An 18,534-nucleotide genomic window follows, 5' to 3' on the forward strand; every position below is an offset into this window, starting at 1 on the left:
ATGTGAATTTTGGTGTTTAAAAAAAATGAAAAAATAAATTTAAAGTAGGAAAAAATGGATATGTTTTATTGTTAAGTGAGATTTTTTTTTTTATTCAAATCTATTTTTCAAATTTTCCCAATTTTTTTTTTTTTACTTTCCAACAGTTATATTGAAGCCCAATTGCGGGTGCATGGTGGGGCTTCACAGCCCAACGTGGGCGCGCCATTTAGCCCAGGCGCGTGCATCCGTCAGTACAGTACAGGAGCTCTTTGCTAAGAGCAATATTGGGGGAATCAGATAGCTAAATTTGATCGATTCTCTCTCACTTTCCCTCTATTCATCGTCACCACCACCATTTTCACCCTCTCCAGACGTAGATACATTTTTTACAGTAACTATCATCCTAGGATTCACATCCTATCCCGGGATTAGAAATATCCATTCACCATTTTCAACACAAACACGTCGCATCGGACGGTGCTGGATCTGATACAAATCAGAAACTGAAGCAAGATGATTACGGATCTGGCGGCTCCGACCGCCCATGGGAATCTGGACGCACAAATTTCTCAGCTTATGCAGTGCAAACCCTTGTCTGAGCCCGAGGTTTTATTCTCTTCCTTTTCCTTTCGTTTGGTATTTATCGTTGACGTAAACCTATAAATCTGATAGATTCTATAAATTCTTGTCTTTGATGTGGTACTTCTCTCTTTTGTTATTATTGATTGGCCACACCACAGCTAATGTTTTGTTAGATAATTTTTTAAATAAAAATTCTTTTTTCTTCGAGGCATTTGATATATACTTAGGAGCTACTACCATTTTGAAAGGAATCTTGGAAAGAACAATCTTTAGAAGCTTGAGACGGCAAGTCAGTTCAATTTCTTTATAATTGGGTCTCAAATTGTAAGAGAATTTCCTTATAAGATTTGTTGTTTGATTGGGATGCTAATAATGGGGATAGGAGAATAAGATTCGACTTGTGTACCCGGATTTGGTACAGATCACTATTGCGTATGAGGGATAGAGAATTCTAATGATGATTTGGGTGAGTGAGAGAGAGAAAGCATATGGAGAAGATGCTCTCGAGTTGTGTGCATAAGTGGGAGTCTGGTTTTTAGGTACATTTAAGACTTAATCAGTTGAAGACTTGGAGTCCAATCTTGCACCGTACTACCAATGCACTACAATTGTATTTGCATTTATGAATTATGATATATATCCTCGGCACAGAAATCTTGTAATATAGGAGACTAGGAGGACTAAAATAGTAGTAATGGAGTAAAATCAGCTATTAGAGTGGAAACTTAAATGCAGCAATGAAACCTTCCATATGATTATCCTTAAGAAAATTTGTGAGGAATCAGTATGATGGTTGAACTTGAATCTATTATCAGACCACTGATGGGCAAGATATTGGGTTTGATATTTAATTTCATAAACCTGGGAGCTCTAAAAGAAATACCTAAAATTGAGTAGAGTCTGTCTTAGTGCTGTATGTGGTTTAGTATTCTACTATTGTGATTAGTGAAGAGAATCAATATGGAGTTACTGAACTTAAACAATGCTAGACTAGTTTTCAGTAAATTCAGTTGCTAGACGTAAAGTAAAATTATTCAGGTACTCAGTCTTAGTGTGTAAAAAATATCATATGAAGAAAGTGAGAGTTGGATCGTACTTATTATGTGACATCTACTATTTCTACTGTCTCAGTCTTGCATCTTGTTTGGTCACTATTATTCTTGCATCTTGTTATAGATTGAGACTTTCTATTCGTTTAAAATTGTAGGTTAGAACATTATGTGAGAAGGCTAAGGAGATACTAATGCAGGAAAGCAATGTCCAGGTATGTATTCTAGTTTATTTCGATTTGGCTTTACTATAGGTTGTTTTCTGTTGCTAATTATCGCTTCTAGGTTACATGGATGAATTCTGTTGTGCCCTGGCTTTTATATTAATCTCTTTCTTACTTGATGCAGCCTGTAAAAATTCCTGTGACAATTTGTGGTGATATTCATGGACAATTTCATGACCTTGCTGAACTATTCCGTATTGGAGGGAAGGTACTTATTGACTGGGACATTCATCTGCTTGGATTTATTGCAGGATTGGGCTCGAGGATGAGCTGTTTTATCATATATTAACAGCTCGAAATTGAATACAATCTTCACGTCATTAGTAGGTTTCTGTACTTCTATTTGATACTTGTGTGCCTCTAAAATCTGATACAGTAAATTTTTTAAAAATAAAGACTCTCTAGCCTGCATCTTTCTCTATTTCTGGTTCTCTGTAAGCCAATTACTGAGTTCTGAAGTTTCATAAAGTATTTCATCTAGCTTATCTGATTTCATGCTGACAATTGGTCTCAATATGTTTATGCTTTTAATTTCTGTGTGCTTCCTCAGTTTCTCATAGTACCGTGTTCTTTATTGGCAGTGTCCGGACACAAACTATTTATTTATGGGAGATTATGTTGATCGTGGGTACTATTCAGTTGAAACAGTTACTGTAAGTTCTATAAAATACATGACCTTGCCTTTATGGCATTACTGGCGTCTTGCTTTTGGATGACATGCTATGATAATGTATATAGCTGCTTTATAACTCATACCTCTCTCTGTTCTTTGTATTGTGATTATAATTTCTTTTCCTTTATCTACCCTTTTATTCCCTTTATGGGAAAGGGAGAGGCTGCAGTGGTGGAGAGAGTTGATCAATGTTGTGATAATACTCTAAAATTAAGATAATGTTTGCATCTAACCTTGCTTATTTTTACCCAAAAACTTTTAGTGAGAGAAGCTTATTAAATTATTTCCTGCAGCTACTAGTGGCTTTGAAAGTGCGTCATCCTCAACGTATCACAATTCTTAGAGGAAATCATGAAAGTAGACAGGTATTGATATTTTGCTTGATACAGAAATATATCCATCTTTTCTTGTTTTCAGATCCTTTTACTTTTAGATTATTGTGATTTAAAATGTAGGTTCATTTCTCTGCCATAAAAGTTTTGCACTAGTCCTTGTATCTTACGATAGTTTTAATTTACTTACCTGCAGATCACACAAGTCTATGGATTTTATGATGAATGTCTGAGGAAGTGAGTTTCTATTATATTCCTGTGCTATATGTTCTCAACTAGCTCTAGGATTTGATCTTGTGTGTGCTTGCATTTTCCTTTCTCCAAGTCTTTATACAATTATTCCTGTAACATAATGAGACATATTCCAAAATTATGCGTTTCTACTTTCTACAATACTTTAATGAGATCATTTTAAAATGTTTATATGTTTGCATTTGCTTAAAGTGTATCATTTTATGTTTTCCTGAATACTGTAAGCACAAATGCGATGATTATGTATAAGTAATATATATTGTAATTTATAAATGCGTGTGCCTTGGAAAAGTTTAATGTTGTGGAAATTAGGCTTTATATCATCATAAAAGTAAGTTATTTCATATATTTATGACAACTTGATTATCTAAAGGGCAGTGTGTTGCAGCAAAATGTGAGTTTTCTTTTGAGAGTATAGAGCTAAAAAAAACATAACTGTGTGAAACCCGTGGCCTCTGGTCATAGTTACCGCACTTTCTTGCTTTAAATAACATGAACGGCAAGTGCGTGATGATATATTATTTCGGTCATGTGTTGTTGGATATATCTTAAAGAGCCACTTTGGCTTGTCATATGCTCATCTAGTTTTCATTTGTTTTCTCTTGATTTGGCAAATGCTATGTACCATGAAAGTCCCTGTTTGATTGTAGGTATGGGAGTGCCAATGTTTGGAAGACATTCACTGACCTATTTGACTATTTTCCTTTGACTGCTTTGGTTAGTAGAGCTTCTTCCATATTATTGTTCAGTGCATTTGGTTAGGCACATGTTTAAATGAAAAAATGTTTCAGGTAAACTGCAATTATGTTTCACTTCATATTTATGAAATCATGTGCAGACCTGGTAAATGAAAGACCTATTGAATGATGGTCTCCAAATAGTATGTGATGAGTAAATGTGAGTTCAAGTCACGAAAATAATGATGCTGTATACAGATCTACTAGTTTTTTTTTTTTTTGGAAGGCTCAGAACTTTGAAATGCATTGATATGAAACTTATTATGTTGACCTAATCTTTTGAGTAGGTTGAATCAGAAATATTTTGTCTACATGGTGGATTATCCCCATCCATTGAAACCCTTAACAACATTAGAAACTTTGATCGTGTTCAAGAAGTTCCACATGAAGGTCCCATGTGTGATCTGTTGTGGTCTGATCCTGATGATCGATGTGGTTGGGGCATATCCCCACGTGGTGCTGGATATACTTTTGGTCAGGTACTTTCATCTACTGACTGTAAATTCTGTTCCTGGTTCCTTTTTTCAGCTGGTTAATTAGCTTCTTCAACAGGACATTTCGGAGCAATTCAACCACACTAACAATTTGAAGCTAATTGCTAGAGCTCATCAGCTGGTCATGGAGGGATATAACTGGGCACATGTAATACTGCAATTTTACATTGTATCTTTATCATCAGTAGTAAAGACTGGTTTTCTTAGATGATTTGCACCTGTGCCGCAGGAACAAAAAGTTGTCACAATTTTCAGTGCGCCTAATTATTGCTACCGCTGTGGTAATATGGCATCCATTTTGGAAGTTGATGATTGCAGGGAGCATACATTTATCCAGGTTCTACACGTATCCAATCTTGTCTTCTCCTTCTATACCGCTATCTTTCTGTTACCTTGTGATATCGTACTTGCAGTTTGAGCCAGCTCCAAGGAGAGGGGAACCCGATGTGACCCGGAGAACGCCTGATTATTTCTTGTAGAGCTGACTGTTGCCATGTCTTGTTATATGCACGACAGTGACAGGGGCATTTACCGAGATCTGAGTTTCAAAGAGGCTTGACAGTAATACACAAGGTCGTTTAGGGTCCCTAGCGTTGGGAAGTTGGGTTAGGGATGATGCTTCTGTTTGTTGTCCTTCGTAATTTTTCTTTTTCACTGTTCTACTTTTTTCTTTTAATGATTTTATTTTGTACGTTTTCCTTTGTATTCACGTTTAATCGTTGCCGTTCAGTAGAGACAATTACAGACAGACGTTCTGTATAACAGTACAAGAGGGGAGCTTTCTCTTAGTTTCTTTCTCATTTTTGTCTTCTCATTCTAAATAGAGAGAACTGACTTCTTATTTATTACAATTGCATTTATATGATATAGCCAGTCAGTTTAAAACCCGAGATTTTATCAATTCCACAAGTTAAAATAATATTGAGCCATTGTTATTTACATTGCAATTGAATTTGGTAAGATTGAATATTGAAAACCTGTGTTTTTATAATTAAGAACTTGGGTTTTGAATTGTTATGGTATTGAAAAAGTAATTCCTATAACTTGGGTTTATACTATTCAATTTGAATATACTCTCTTTGTCCAAAAAAAATAGACAAAGAGCGTGAATGCCACGAGTTTTAATATATAATAGGTAAACTAATCTAAAAAGGTATTGCATCTGATTTGAGCTTTCTTATGGTATCAGAAAGGTAAACGCATATTTCTCTTGAAGTATATTACGAAATTATTATTTTTAATTAATAGGTCTAATAGACTGACTAAGAGCATCCATAATAGAGGACGTCCGACTGGCAAGCGGCTTGTCCGTCGGGGACGTCCACTATTGGAGCGGGCGACGGACGAGAGGTTGTCCATGGTCAAGCGTGGACGTCCGTCGGGTTGTCCGTCCTCTCGTCCGCTATTATGGTAGGCGACGGAGTCTCGGCGGACTAGAGCATTTTTTAAATTTTTCTAAATTTTTTTTTTCAAAACTCTATATATACAGCTCGTTGCACTTTGATAGGGCCCGTTTCAAGCATGGTTTAATTGTGGTTATTACACTAATTGGGGCGTTGATGTTAGAAATAGTGGAAGATTTAACTGTGCAGGAATTGAAAAGCAATGAAATGGTAGTGTGCAATGATCGAGTGGTGCAGAAGGCAAAAATGACCCAAAATTGGGATGAACTGATCAAGTGAACAAAATGACCATCCCGAGTAGCTGTGTAAACTGATCAAGGGAGCGATTGGACCATGCCAAGTAGCGGTACAAACTGATCAAGAGAGTCCGATACACACTGGAAGTTACAAAAGGATGAGTCAGATGAGAGAAAAGGAGTGTCCTTTTCAGCAAGAGCATTAATGCCAAATCATGAGGATCTTGCTATAGAGATTGGTGCCAAGCTGCCCTATATATAGAGGAATAAAATGGAAAGAAAGAGAGGACTTATTTCAAATCATCTACGATCAGGAGAAAACTCATCTTCATACACCACGTAATTAGCAAGCATGGAGCAAGGAGGTTAGACAGTAGTTGGAGACAAGTTCTACTGCAACAACACTCTCTTCTTCCTCATCTTGGAGGGAGAGAGCTTAGTTTAAAGAGAAACTTTTGTTCGTTCATGATTTTTCTAAGTTCCGAAGAGTTGATACACTCGATATCTTTTTTTCGTTTTAGCTTTATGGGATACATTTCTGAATCTGCTGTTATTTTAAGATCTGCTGTTATTTTAAGTTTTCCTTTAGTTAACTCTTGTTACAAGTTTATTTCGGCGATTTGATCTTTGAATCTAAAGTTTCGATTGTTGTTTAAATCTGAATTGTTGGAGATTTGTTGATTGAAATGAAGTTTATGATGGAAGTTTGTTTGGATCTGGAGTTTTCGAAGATGGCATTTGTTATGTTTATACTTGGTTATGTTTGAATGTTTCTAATTATTTAGATCTAGGTTTGCAGTATTACGATCATTATTCGTTGTTTAAGATTTAGTTGTTCCTATTTAGATTTACGTCGATCTAAGCTTTACACATGTCAGCTTGCATGAAATTAGAATAGACACCGTTGATCTGCTTTCTTTTCGTTTAAATTGAATGGATCAAGTTTTGATTTGTTTGATTCCCTATTTTGCGCTACATGCTCTGTTTAGATCTACCATAGTAGTTTAGCTAGTCTATTTTGGTTGTTTGGAGAAGAAGAAGATCGGAGTTAGTTAGCATAGCCATCTCTGTCACCTTTTGCTTGTTTCAGCATTATTTGCGGCACTTTTCTCGAGTCATTGGTCCCATTTCACTTTATGCAGGGTACCTTTCGTCGTTAAGTTTAGTTGATCAGTTGGGGATAGGAATGGTTCAGTCAGTTTAAGCCTAGTCTAGTTTAGTTGATCAGTTAAATAGAAGTCAGTCTTAGTCGTTCAGTCCAGTACAGTAAACTTAACCCACTTTCAAAGCGTGGCAGCAGCCGATTTCCAAAACGTCCCAAACACAAGTAAAACACCTTCATCTCTATGGGATCTGACCCTTACTTCCCTTTACTAATTAATAGTATTGTGGGTTAAGGTCTTGAAAGTCGTTCTCGTTCTCGTTTGCACACCCGACGACAAGTAGATTGTTTAGGAGTTGTCTTGATCAGTTGATCAGCATCTTCTCGATCAGTCTGCTTATATTTGCTTTTCATACTAGAGCAAAAGAGAGACACGAACTAAAACTTCCACACTTCATTTCATTTGCACCACTTATATTAACGAGTTTCTCTTCGCTCTCTACATTTCTCATTTGATCGGTAGATCCAAAAATGGCTAGTAGTAGTGGTGGGGATGCTGACGTAAGGCGGCGAATTAACGAAGAGTTGCGGGCTTATACGTCCGCGGTGATAAATCGGTTGATACAACTGCACTTGCAGCAGTTGGTAGTACCTTGCCCCATCCATAATCGAGCTGTAATACCCCGGGATCACATTGTTGTCCACCAACGGTTGTTTGACGACTACTTCGCTAGCAGCCACGGTTTAGGGAGAACTTTTTTCGGCTGCGTTTTAGGATGCACCGAGATCTATTTATGAATATCATGAACGCTTTAGAGCGTCGATACAAGTATTTCAGTAGCAGCATGGCTTAAGGTTTAGGGCTCCCTCCGTCCCTCTACTACAGAGGGACGGAGGGAGTACTATCTTAATTTTTTTATTTAATAATATTATTATTGCACTTTCTTCGTCCGTATTCGTGTCGAATTTTTAATTCTGTATTTGTGAATTTGTTTATTGTGCTAGGCTATTGGGATGTCCTAGTGCTAGTCCACTATTGTGCAGTGAGATGTCCTAGTGATGTGACAAGGCAGTGGGATGTTTTGGGGATGTACTAGTGCTTGTCCGCCGGGATGTCAACACTATTGTGGATGCTCTAAGTTTTTTTTGAAGGGGGCAAGAACTTGGGTTGGAAAAACCCTTCATCTTCTTTTATTTATTTTTTCATTCCCCTAAATGATGCATATGTGTTATCATGTTTTCGCATATTGAGATGCAGGTCGTCACGAAGAAGGTACTCCCTCAGTAGTCACCAAGGAAGTCGGACTTCTCACCTCTTAGAAGCAAGAATATCATTGTCTCACCCAATCTTCTAATTAAGCCAGTGAATCGTACGAAACTATCAAATGATACTACTAGTAGCTTTCTTGGTGATTTCAGGTTCCCCAAAAAGGTCTGAACTAAGAATCTTGTGTGACGATCTGCAGTCCGTGCATTAGAAGTTCACATTCGAAGGCTTGTATATTCTCTCTGTCTACATGCTTCAGCACCTGTGTGAAATTCTTGCATGCTACCTTGTTTTGAGGACATGCAGCTAAAATGCAAAGGGTGGGGCAGAATTTCTGCCATCGTTCATGTCAAGTTTAATGTTTTTTAATCCCCTTCATTTTTATATGCTGAATATTTACTCCCATGAAAAGCCATTTTGATATTGAGCGGGCAAAAGGTCTATTTTGTGCAATCATCACATGAACTCCTATTAGGTGCCACGGAATGAAATTCTAGCTTTACATAGTTTCATTCATCTAAATGTAAAGTTTTATGTTTTCTAGTCTGCTGACATTTTTTGCAGCATGTTCATAGAGCTGTGTGAGTTAGCAGATAAAGATACATCTGGTCCATTAGTAGAACAATTTTTGAGCGTTCATGAGAGCATCAAAAAGGCCTTTGGGGTTGTTAGAACCCTTATAAATATCAGGTCTTTTGATGCAAATGATAGTACTGATTCAGCTTTAAGGTTCTGAATCATAAATTTTCTTCAAGCTGCAGTTGAGACAGATATTTCCAACTTCTCTTTATACGGAAAACGAGGCGAAAAGGGCATAGAAAACAATTGTGAGAAAACTGACACGGTGAAATGTTCCATCAAAACCAAGCAAAGCCCTCTCATTTTCACGTTCCTGGTTCTTAGATTACTTGGAAGTTTCCGTAAATTGTGGTATTGGATTGAGGAGGGAAGGGACATCTCAGATGGCACGAGTAAACCAGTGGTTGATGGTGCGTTGAAAAAGAGATAAAGGTGATGAGAGGATAGAGATGCTGAGAAAAGAGTTATATCTGTTTCTTCTTGACAATGTTGATTAAGAAGCTCACTGCTTAATATAAAGCTGACCTAACCAAGTTACGGCTGCATCTGTTGCTGCACTGGTTCGCATTTAGTTTAGATCAGCTATTTGTCCAGGTTTTACTTTCTGGACTCCAATGATCTACTTTTAACTCTGCTGATTATTTCTAATCTTAACTTAGCTTGAGGAGTAGAGAAAAGAATTGTATAGATTGTTGTTCTTTCTCCAACAAGAGTAAAATTTAGCCTTTTTATGAAAGTATTAAACCTGTCTCTCTTTCTCTGTTATTATACTGTAATTACATTATACTGCTGCAGAGAAAGTGGTAACAAAGTATATTGTTCAGCACAAATGACTCCTAGAACTAGAAGAATGGACACTGTAGTAGAAGAGTTCTAACTTTTGTGAGTAGGTAGATATGCAGACACTGAGTCTTCGTTTCTGGATGATGTTGATTTCGCCTTGGCCAAGGCTTTCATCCCCTTGCAGGAGTTCATATGTGATTGCAGTTTCTCCGGTTTAAATGTCTTCCCACATTGCCTGCCATCAAAACATAAATCTCTATATGATCAAAGCATGCAAATATTTCAGCAGGAGGAAACGTACGAGCAGTTAGGCCCGTAGAGTGGCCAAGCAACATGAGGCTTCTCCTTGGCAGGCGCAGGATCCCTCACCCCGTCGGCTGAGTTACCTGAGCACGTCTTCAAGAGTGGCTTATACCACTGGCTGGCCATCACCACGACTGAGTCATTTGTATCTACGCCACCACAGCTGATGAAATTCCGGAATAGACCACCAGAACGGCTCTTTCTGTGATGGGGTTTATCGGATGTGGCAGCTGTTTTACGAATGCCCTTGATGCTGATTATCTCGAGTTTGTTAGTCTTCCTCTTCTTTTGGTTCGATACAGCTTCCCGGTTGGATCTGTGAGAGCTCTCTTCTAGTATGTGGTTCACTGAATCATCTGCTGAGGTGGATGTTTGTGATCCAACGCTTGGTGTTTCTGATGAGGCATAGTTGGAGCTGTCTGATGAATGGATGTCAGTGGCAGTGGGTGATGCTATCTGCATATCTTTTGATGAATCTTGAAGTGGTTTTTGCCTATGTGTTGAGATTTCTATCAAACAGCCAAGAATCAAGATCAATGATTCCTAGAAAATAAACATTTATATATGGAGTAGTTTTACCTATGTTGTGATTAGTGGAGAGAATTTCAGAGCCTTTGATGACATATTCATTGTCTGAGATGGGAGTAACTAGGTCGTCATCTAGTATGTCTTGCCATACGTAGCCTGCCTTGTATGTCCTGCAACAAAATCAGAGAGATTTTTTAAGTTGTCACATGGATGTAAGTAATAAAGTAAATGTTTGCCTACCTCTTGTAAGACCAAGCAAATGATTCTGGCATGTCTTTTCCTCGCAATTCTCCCAACCATCTCTTGATGTCTAGTTCATATAATTTCATTTAATTATTTATATAGTGAGAGAAAAATAAATAAATACATACGTACCTCTGAGTCGAACACCATTATTGGAGAGATGATGGATTCGAATAAGATGAGGATGTTCGTTGCAACCGTTTCGACTTAGAAAGTATAGTATTTGAAGTCGCCTCACTTGTGCACCACCTTTTGCCTCCATTATTCTCCTAATAATTCGATCATTTTATTTTATCAAATACTCAATTATTCAAACATTTAGGACGAAATGTAAGCTGAAAAATAAATGAGATGTATGGAGGAGAAGAAGAAGAAGATATGAATGATAGTGATAGAGATGGAAAATCTCATACCTTCTGACTATTCGTCCATTGTGAAAATCCGTATATTCCATCTGGCCAAAATTTCCAAACCGAATGAACTTAAAACTCAAAATATTCTCACAATCAATCACCTGCAATTACTTAAACGTTTTCTAATATACTCCTGTTCCTGTATAAACATAAAAACTTACAGCTGCTGATCCTTTTCTTGAAGCGGGGTCAAAATCAAAATTTGATTAAGAAAGAATTCAACTTCTTTGTCTTCCCTAAAACACACAAATACGAGTGAAAGGAATGAATTCATTTATGCAAGTGAAAAAGAGAAAGTCATTACCTAGGATATTCAGATGATGCTAAGATATTACCAAAAACAAGGCCAGATACGTGCGTGCCGTTTCAGCTGTGAGGAATATATATAGTGGTGAATGATACAAAATACCTGTCTCTTATTATACTATGGGCCATGGAATATTTATGGTCTGATGTTGTTCGGGTCAAATAGATCGGTTCAAGTGTATAAATCCACATTTCATTTACATACACTTGGAAAATATTAATTCTGACATTTGTTTTGTTGATTTGGACTATTTCATCAAACCAAGCTGATCCTAAATTGGTTAAGCATGCATACAAGAGGTTATATTCACTACTTTAATTTAAACTATATGAAATGAAAATTATGAAATAATATAGGTTATTGTTTGTTTACTAGTATATAGTATGCAGTTGGGTGGTCGACCATAATTGTGAACATACCATCTACCATAACCACAATTTTGAATCCATACAGTTTTTGGTTTGGTTGGAAATTTAGTTTATTAGTAATATATAATGAGATTGGGTGATAGTAACATAATAACAGCTGCCTCTGCAGAAAAGAATGAAAAAAAAAAAAGAAAAAAAAGAATTAAGGAATAGGAGAAGGTGATCGGCCATTATTAGAGCAGATATGCAGATCCATTATTTTAATTAAATTAAGTATGTAATTGTATATTTGTTTAATTAGGTTGAAGTTTGGTTGTGATTGTTCTATTTCGTCGCTGGTTCGTTGCCCATTACATTATTGTTCCCAAAACATAATTTTTAACTCTTCTTTACATGTACTCCACAAACACGAATCCTGACTTCTTGGATGGTTACTAATTTTAAGATAGTTATAACTTGGAATATATAAGTTGATTTATAGTAGGATTATAAAAATACAAGAAACTCAAAGCCACCATATAAGTAAAACGAAGAAACCCTCACCATTTTTGTAGATTTCTTTAAATAGTATTTCTCCATAATCAAACAGAATTTACAAAAAATGTAGGTTGGTTACCAAACATGTTTACGGTAATTACCAGATAGTTTGAGCATAAAGTCAAGCTAAAACAAATTATGGAGTAGATAGAGTGTTTTTTAAGAGTTTAATTATAAGCTTTTGAATAATATCTATCAAAATGAGTTTTAAATTATATTGATTATATTCTGCAAACAAAATCAATAAACGCATCGAGATTCTTTATTTTTCATATCAGATATAATAGGTCTATTACTTTTAGATTATTTTATACTAGTACTCCACTATTTAAAAATAAACAAAATGTTTTGAATAAGCCCAACCTTTGAGTGGGCTATCATTCCCATTTGGGCTATAAAGCCTCCTAGTATGTCCTCTAATTTGGTCTAGAAAGCCCAATTTGCATGATTAACTTTAGAGGGTTAAAATTGTTTTAAACCTTATTTTTTTAATTGCAATTTAAACAGAAAACTAGTGTCACACCTCAACCAGTTTTAATTTTTTTCACTAATTTAAAACTTTTAATTAAATAAATTTGTAACTAAAATAATACGATTACTCCGGAATACTACTGAATTTCTGTAGGACATTATATTATATAGTTGTACATTTTATTTTAAAATTTTAATTAAATGATTTAAATAAAATTAACATAATATATGGTCGTTCAAATTAAATAAAAAAAAATGAAGACTGCTATCGATACGATATGATTAAATTACATCACTAAAGTATCACAGACAGTCTAAAGGTAAAGTAAACGACGACATAAATACAGCAAGCTACTCTGAAATAATAAAATGATTCATTACCAGGAGAAGTTGACAAGTCAACCATATTACATGAATTGATAAACAGAACCCACAATAAGAACAGTTCAGCTGTTATATATCCAGCAACTATTTACCCCCTTCTATAGACAGGAACTCTGCTACATGGCCTACAACTGGCCTTCTGCCACAACAAACTTGAACTACGATACTATACAACAAGGAATGTGAAACGATGTTGCTTCTGATTGCATGAACTCGGTTTACTTAGTTTCGTCATGTTGGGCTATAACGTAAATGTTTCTCATAAAAGTCTATGAGCTGCATCATATTTGGAGAAAGAATAACAGAGATTGGTTATGCTTTCAGAGATATAAGGTTCATAGATGATCAAGTGCATGATTTCTCAAAGAAAATATACAGGAAAACTTACCAAAAGTGGATTGTTAGCTTTCAAAAATTTGTTATCCACTATAACTTTGGTTCCATCAGACCTGCACCAGAATGAAATCATTGTAGCAGAAGAAACGTTCACAAAGTTTGCCTACATATGGGAAGAACAAAAAGGTAGTACAAAATTTAATCCAAAACATTGCAGACTAACTTTGCGCTTGCAACCCCCATTTATCATCATATGGACCATATCGTTAGGTTATTGAAAGGATTTTGAACAATTATGAATGTAAAAAAGCCAATAGCAATGGCCCCACTGAGGAAATAATTTAAGAAAACTTTATTGGTCATACAAGTCCATGTAAGTCAAGATATGGGTGTCTTGAGGTTGTGTGCCTCTCAGACTAAAATTACATTAGAAGACATAAATAATCAAATTATGTTTAGGGCATTGGTACTTCTATAGATTATAACATGGGAAGGAACAACACATAGAATTGTATGGTCAAGAGAATAACAAATGCATAAAACTAAAATGAACACTTGTGAAAAATAGTGGTGAAGGCCGTGACTTCATAGCTATTTCCCTTTTTAAATTATAATACTATCATCTTTAGTGTATATGGTATACTTGAATAAGATAAAAAACAAAATTATGCAATTTATTAAAAGAAATGAAGTGGCAATCGGCACTGAATCACAAACCTTATGGCCTCGAAGGCTACCAGGACTTCTTGGGCATTGTTAGATATGGAAGCCTTATAGCTTATGGGCTTGACAATTTCAGTGATGGAGCACATGCTTTTGGAATCTTCATGTTTACTCTTGCAACTCATATTGTTTCCAAGAAACTCTGGCTGTTGAACAAGTGAAGCACATGCCAAGATTTCATTTGATGCATTATCCATGGAGCAGAATTCTGGATCTTTCTTGAACCTCTTGACAAAACCAGATTTCCTCTTTTTAGCTCCAGTGAAACGACCTAAATGGACTGAATCGATCTTACTCAATCCATTCGCCAAGGTATCTCCTCCTGCTAGTTGGACTTCTTGGGATGTTTTAGCAACTCTATCAGTGTCTTCTGAACTTACCACCATCGCTCCTTTCAGTTCACACAGTTTCAAATCCAACTCATTTAGCTCATTATCTTCATCTCTTGTAGCAGAACCCATTTTCACACCATTCTCATTCACTCTGTTGGAGGTTTTTACACTTTTTGTGACACTGATATTATTCGCATCAATCCCATTTGTACAACTCAAGTCATTTAGCGTGGAAAAGGAGATTGGCTCCTCTGGAATCCTGATTACATGAGAGGGCATATTATAAGTAGCAGCTGCTGCAGGAGAATTCTGCTGCTGCTGATGTTGTTGTTGATGATGATTATGATGATTCAGTTTTTTCTTGGTTTGAACGTTTGATACACCAGCCTTGCGCTTTCTCTTGCGTGTCCACCTACTTTTCCCAGATTTCAGACTACAGCAGATATTACAAGACAATGATTCGAAGCCAGAAAGAGGAAGGGGCAAAGAAAAGCACTAGTCAGGAACTCACAAATTACTGAATATTACTACTGATTAACAAACAAAGTAGCTAGAACTAAAAAGATAATAGAAGAATTTAGGAAAAACTATAGAAAATAGAACCTTTCTTCAAATGCATCAATAATATCAGAACACTGCAATAAATTCTCCACCGGCTCCCACGTATTCGCCGCCTCCGACCAGCCTCGCCTATTCAAAAACACCCAATTAACCGATTTATATAGAATTGAATGCATTTAAAGTTCCAAATCACTCACCATTTAATAAGATACTGCAATTGACCCTGCAATTTTGCCGCATTCCAATTAATCACTCAAATCCACTTCAAAATGTACTCTAAATTGAAAAGTAATTCACCTTCCGAACTCGTTTCCTGCGTACGGCTTCCATCTCGTAGAATCCATCGGCGAGCTTCGTCCGCACGCCCTCAATTTGAGCGTTTTCGTCCTGTTCGGAATCCTCTTCGTCCTCAACAGCATCCCCCGCATCTTCGCGCCTCCCGCTGTCCTCTGAACTTTTTTGGCGGTCCTCATCGCCGGCGTCGTTGAGGGCGGTTGGGAGCTCGGGCTGAACGGGGTCAGAATTGGTATTTCTCTTTTTCCCTCCTTTCATCTTTCTCTCTCGCAACAGAGCGAATTTCTCTCTCTAGAGTCGTGCTGAGGGTTTTACAATTTTACAAGCCTATTTTCGATCTTCATTACTCAATCAACTTTATCTCAATGGAGAAATTTATTTATTTTCTAGTAAAGTCACTGCTAATAAATCAATTTTTAGAGTGTTTTCAAAAAGATAAAAATGTGGAGATGAAGAAAGAGTTTTTTTTTTTTTTAGATTAATCAATCACTTCATAAATACTCCTTTGCTACTTATACGGTTGCTAGTGCGCTGCTCATCGACAACCCGATGTGGTGCTCCTTACCCAGATTTATCCGCCCCATCACCGCCGTATCACCTTCATCACTTACTATTTTATGCCACCACGGAGTTTCGGCGGCACCGGAAAAACTAGAATATAGCACCCAACTCGTCACACGGGAATACGCTGACCTAAATCTCTCCAACAAAGATTGCCAGGTTGCTCAAATTAGTGGAAAAATCAAAATTTGAATGAAATGCTAACATCTGTTCGATTGAGTTTTGCAGGAGGTTGGCCATGTTAGGGTCCGGCAGCATGTTAATCCTCTCAGTTTTTCCAAAATGGTAAATTATGTTGGTGCATTTTTATAATTTTACACTTTGTGTGTGTGTGAGAGAGAGAGATCCATATTTGTGTTTTGCGTAGGTACCGGTGGAACTCCCAGATTGGAATGCTGTTTATAAAGATGCTAAGCTTCCATTGATGGTGGATATTGGTAGCGGTAAGAGCTTATTTATTTCATGATATCCAAATTGTTATTTTGTTTATCTTATGCTTAGGCCATCTCCAACCATTTACGCCAAACTCAAACCCATTTTTGAGTATACGTCACACCAAAAAGTAGTTTTACTCCAACCATTTACACCATCTTTAAGTTTACACCATTTTTGAGTATTTGTCTAACAAAATTTTGGAGTAAACACCATATTTGGTGTTATTCCATTGAAAACCCCAAAAATGGGTTTGAGTTTGGTGTGCGGTTGGAGAAATTATCTACACCAAAAATGAGTTTTGGTATACGATTGGGGATGGTCTTAGGGATGGAAGCATGCAGTTCACTGGTAGTGTTTACAACTAAGTAATTTTAACCATATCTCTATTAATTTACACTTTTTCTTGTTTAACATTTTTGTGTTTCTGATCAAGAACATGATTGGATATTATGATACAGGAGCAGATGAAATCATGCGAAATTTGCATTTCTAAACTCTTATAGTGCTATCTTGTCACTAGGAACCTAATCTCACAGATTAGGTAAAAATTTCAGGTAGTGGGAGATTTCTCCTATGGCTTGCCAAAAGAAACTGCGGATTGAAGAATTATCTAGGATTGGAAATACGTCCTAAAGTATGCTATACATTCCTTTGAGCATATATCTAATTGCACTTTTTTACTTCGTGGAACCCAAACAACTTTAGAAATCTATTCCTACCTGACTACTTATTTTTCTGCAGTTGGCCAAACGTGCTGAGCATTGGGTACATGAACTAGGGCTGAACAATATGTAAGGATAACTTTACTTTATCTTGCTTTGGGAAGTCCTTAGAATTAGAATAATGGTTGACATGTTTGTGAATGCAGCCACTTTATGCATGCCAATGCAGCGGTCTCCTTCAAACAATTTATATCCACATATCCAGGTCCCTTGGTTTTAGTTTCTATATTGGTGAGTGTTTCTCATATCCAGGTCCCTCAGTTTTAGTATCTATATTACCCCCATTTTATGATTGTAGCTAGCTGTATTTTCTTATGTCGGAGAGTTATTTGCTTCATGTATGCAGTGTCCAGATCCTCACTTTAAGAAAAAGCATCATAAAAGAAGGGTTGTGCAGAAGCCTCTAGTCGATTCCATTGTAAAAGGCTTAGTTCCTGGAGGACAGGTAAGGGATTGCTCAGTGTTCTTTTCTGACCTGATACAATCTGATTAGGTCTTCTTCAATATATGCCATACTTGACACCATTTCCTGTTCTTTTTTTTCCTCAATACAAACCCAATTGTAAGATAACCGAGTGTAAAATTCGTTTCCAACTGGACAGTCATACACAACCCACTTTTGAAATGTCTTTAAAATGACAAGACATTTAGAACCTGCGGTATTCCAGCATGCGTACATAACTATTAAGTGTCATCTTCATTTTTTCTGTTGAGCAGATATTCATACAATCAGACGTCCAGGAAGTAGCAGTTGACATGAGGAAATATTTTGATGCTGAATTTGACAAGCTTGTGCATATTAACCATGTTGATCCTAATATTCTTTGCGACAATGATGGGTGGTTGTTGAGCAATCCAATGGGCATAAGGACAGAGAGAGAGATCCATGCAGAACTCGAAGGCGCAAGTATTTACAGAAGAATGTATCAGAAACAATGGTAACCAGCTGAAGAATCTTTAGACTAACCAGACCTCAGAACATGAGACCTGCACTCATTTCTGCTTGGAGTTGGAAGAAGTGGTTGATTTGTCAAGGAATGGAAACACGGCCTGGTGCAACAGTCTCCTTTCGCCGTTTCAGAGTTTCCCCGTGTCAGGATTTTGCAGTTGCTCCTCTACCCCCCACATCAATCTCTGTTTACATTCTCATTGTGAAAATATCATTCATTTTCTTTCCTAGTATTAATATATTCCATTTAGAAAGTTTGATGTTGACTATAAAGCACTTTCTTTTTTCATTGATGAAGTGATATAAATTGAAGAATTCATAATATTCATCTCTTTTTATATGAGTTACCCTTAAATCATTTTTTTATTTGTC

General features: G+C 36.6%; 4 protein-coding genes across 7 annotated transcripts; 2 read left to right on the forward strand and 2 right to left on the reverse strand.

Annotated features, from left to right (window-relative positions):
* Nucleotides 1–254: 254 nt before the first annotated feature.
* LOC125222244 (serine/threonine-protein phosphatase PP2A-2 catalytic subunit-like) lies at nucleotides 255–5,170 on the forward strand. Its single transcript, XM_048124755.1, has 11 exons — nucleotides 255–588; nucleotides 1,772–1,828; nucleotides 1,962–2,045; nucleotides 2,419–2,490; nucleotides 2,804–2,875; nucleotides 3,039–3,079; nucleotides 3,745–3,811; nucleotides 4,119–4,310; nucleotides 4,384–4,473; nucleotides 4,555–4,662; nucleotides 4,739–5,170. Exons 1-11 carry the CDS (start codon nucleotides 496–498, stop codon nucleotides 4,802–4,804), a joined length of 942 nt encoding a protein of 313 aa, XP_047980712.1. The 5' UTR covers nucleotides 255–495; the 3' UTR covers nucleotides 4,805–5,170.
* A 4,532-nt stretch (nucleotides 5,171–9,702) lies between these two features.
* Nucleotides 9,703–11,612, reverse strand: LOC125223916 (protein SOSEKI 1-like). Of its 3 annotated transcripts, XM_048127224.1 has the most exons (8): nucleotides 11,487–11,612; nucleotides 11,344–11,418; nucleotides 11,183–11,223; nucleotides 10,902–11,038; nucleotides 10,767–10,836; nucleotides 10,578–10,696; nucleotides 9,997–10,507; nucleotides 9,703–9,930 (listed from the first exon to the last, which is right to left on the reverse strand). In XM_048127224.1, the coding sequence occupies exons 3-8, from the start codon at nucleotides 11,221–11,223 to the stop codon at nucleotides 9,786–9,788; spliced, it is 1,023 nt and encodes a 340-aa protein (XP_047983181.1). In that variant the 5' UTR covers nucleotides 11,344–11,418; nucleotides 11,487–11,612; the 3' UTR covers nucleotides 9,703–9,785. The 3 variants fall into 3 exon arrangements, with proteins under 3 accessions (XP_047983181.1, XP_047983182.1, XP_047983180.1); XM_048127225.1 differs by having other exon boundaries at nucleotides 9,703–9,917; nucleotides 11,344–11,545; XM_048127223.1 differs by having other exon boundaries at nucleotides 11,344–11,537.
* A 1,605-nt stretch (nucleotides 11,613–13,217) lies between these two features.
* LOC125221819 (chromo domain protein LHP1-like) lies at nucleotides 13,218–15,930 on the reverse strand. 2 transcript variants are annotated; one of them, XM_048124089.1, is made up of 6 exons: nucleotides 15,499–15,930; nucleotides 15,399–15,424; nucleotides 15,244–15,330; nucleotides 14,303–15,073; nucleotides 13,638–13,698; nucleotides 13,218–13,525 (listed from the first exon to the last, which is right to left on the reverse strand). In XM_048124089.1, the coding sequence occupies exons 1-6, from the start codon at nucleotides 15,751–15,753 to the stop codon at nucleotides 13,481–13,483; spliced, it is 1,245 nt and encodes a 414-aa protein (XP_047980046.1). In that variant the 5' UTR covers nucleotides 15,754–15,930; the 3' UTR covers nucleotides 13,218–13,480. The 2 variants fall into 2 exon arrangements, with proteins under 2 accessions (XP_047980046.1, XP_047980047.1); XM_048124090.1 differs by lacking the exon at nucleotides 15,399–15,424 and having other exon boundaries at nucleotides 15,499–15,630.
* A 34-nt stretch (nucleotides 15,931–15,964) lies between these two features.
* LOC125221821 (tRNA (guanine-N(7)-)-methyltransferase-like) lies at nucleotides 15,965–18,486 on the forward strand. The gene is made up of 8 exons (XM_048124091.1): nucleotides 15,965–16,215; nucleotides 16,285–16,341; nucleotides 16,424–16,499; nucleotides 17,046–17,125; nucleotides 17,233–17,282; nucleotides 17,360–17,444; nucleotides 17,560–17,658; nucleotides 17,931–18,486. The coding sequence occupies exons 1-8, from the start codon at nucleotides 16,045–16,047 to the stop codon at nucleotides 18,153–18,155; spliced, it is 843 nt and encodes a 280-aa protein (XP_047980048.1). The 5' UTR covers nucleotides 15,965–16,044; the 3' UTR covers nucleotides 18,156–18,486.
* The last annotated feature ends 48 nt before the right edge of the window (nucleotides 18,487–18,534 follow it).

The sequence above is a fragment of the Salvia hispanica genome, chromosome 4 (assembly GCF_023119035.1).
Source record: "Salvia hispanica cultivar TCC Black 2014 chromosome 4, UniMelb_Shisp_WGS_1.0, whole genome shotgun sequence".
Taxonomy (NCBI): Eukaryota; Viridiplantae; Streptophyta; class Magnoliopsida; order Lamiales; family Lamiaceae; genus Salvia; species Salvia hispanica.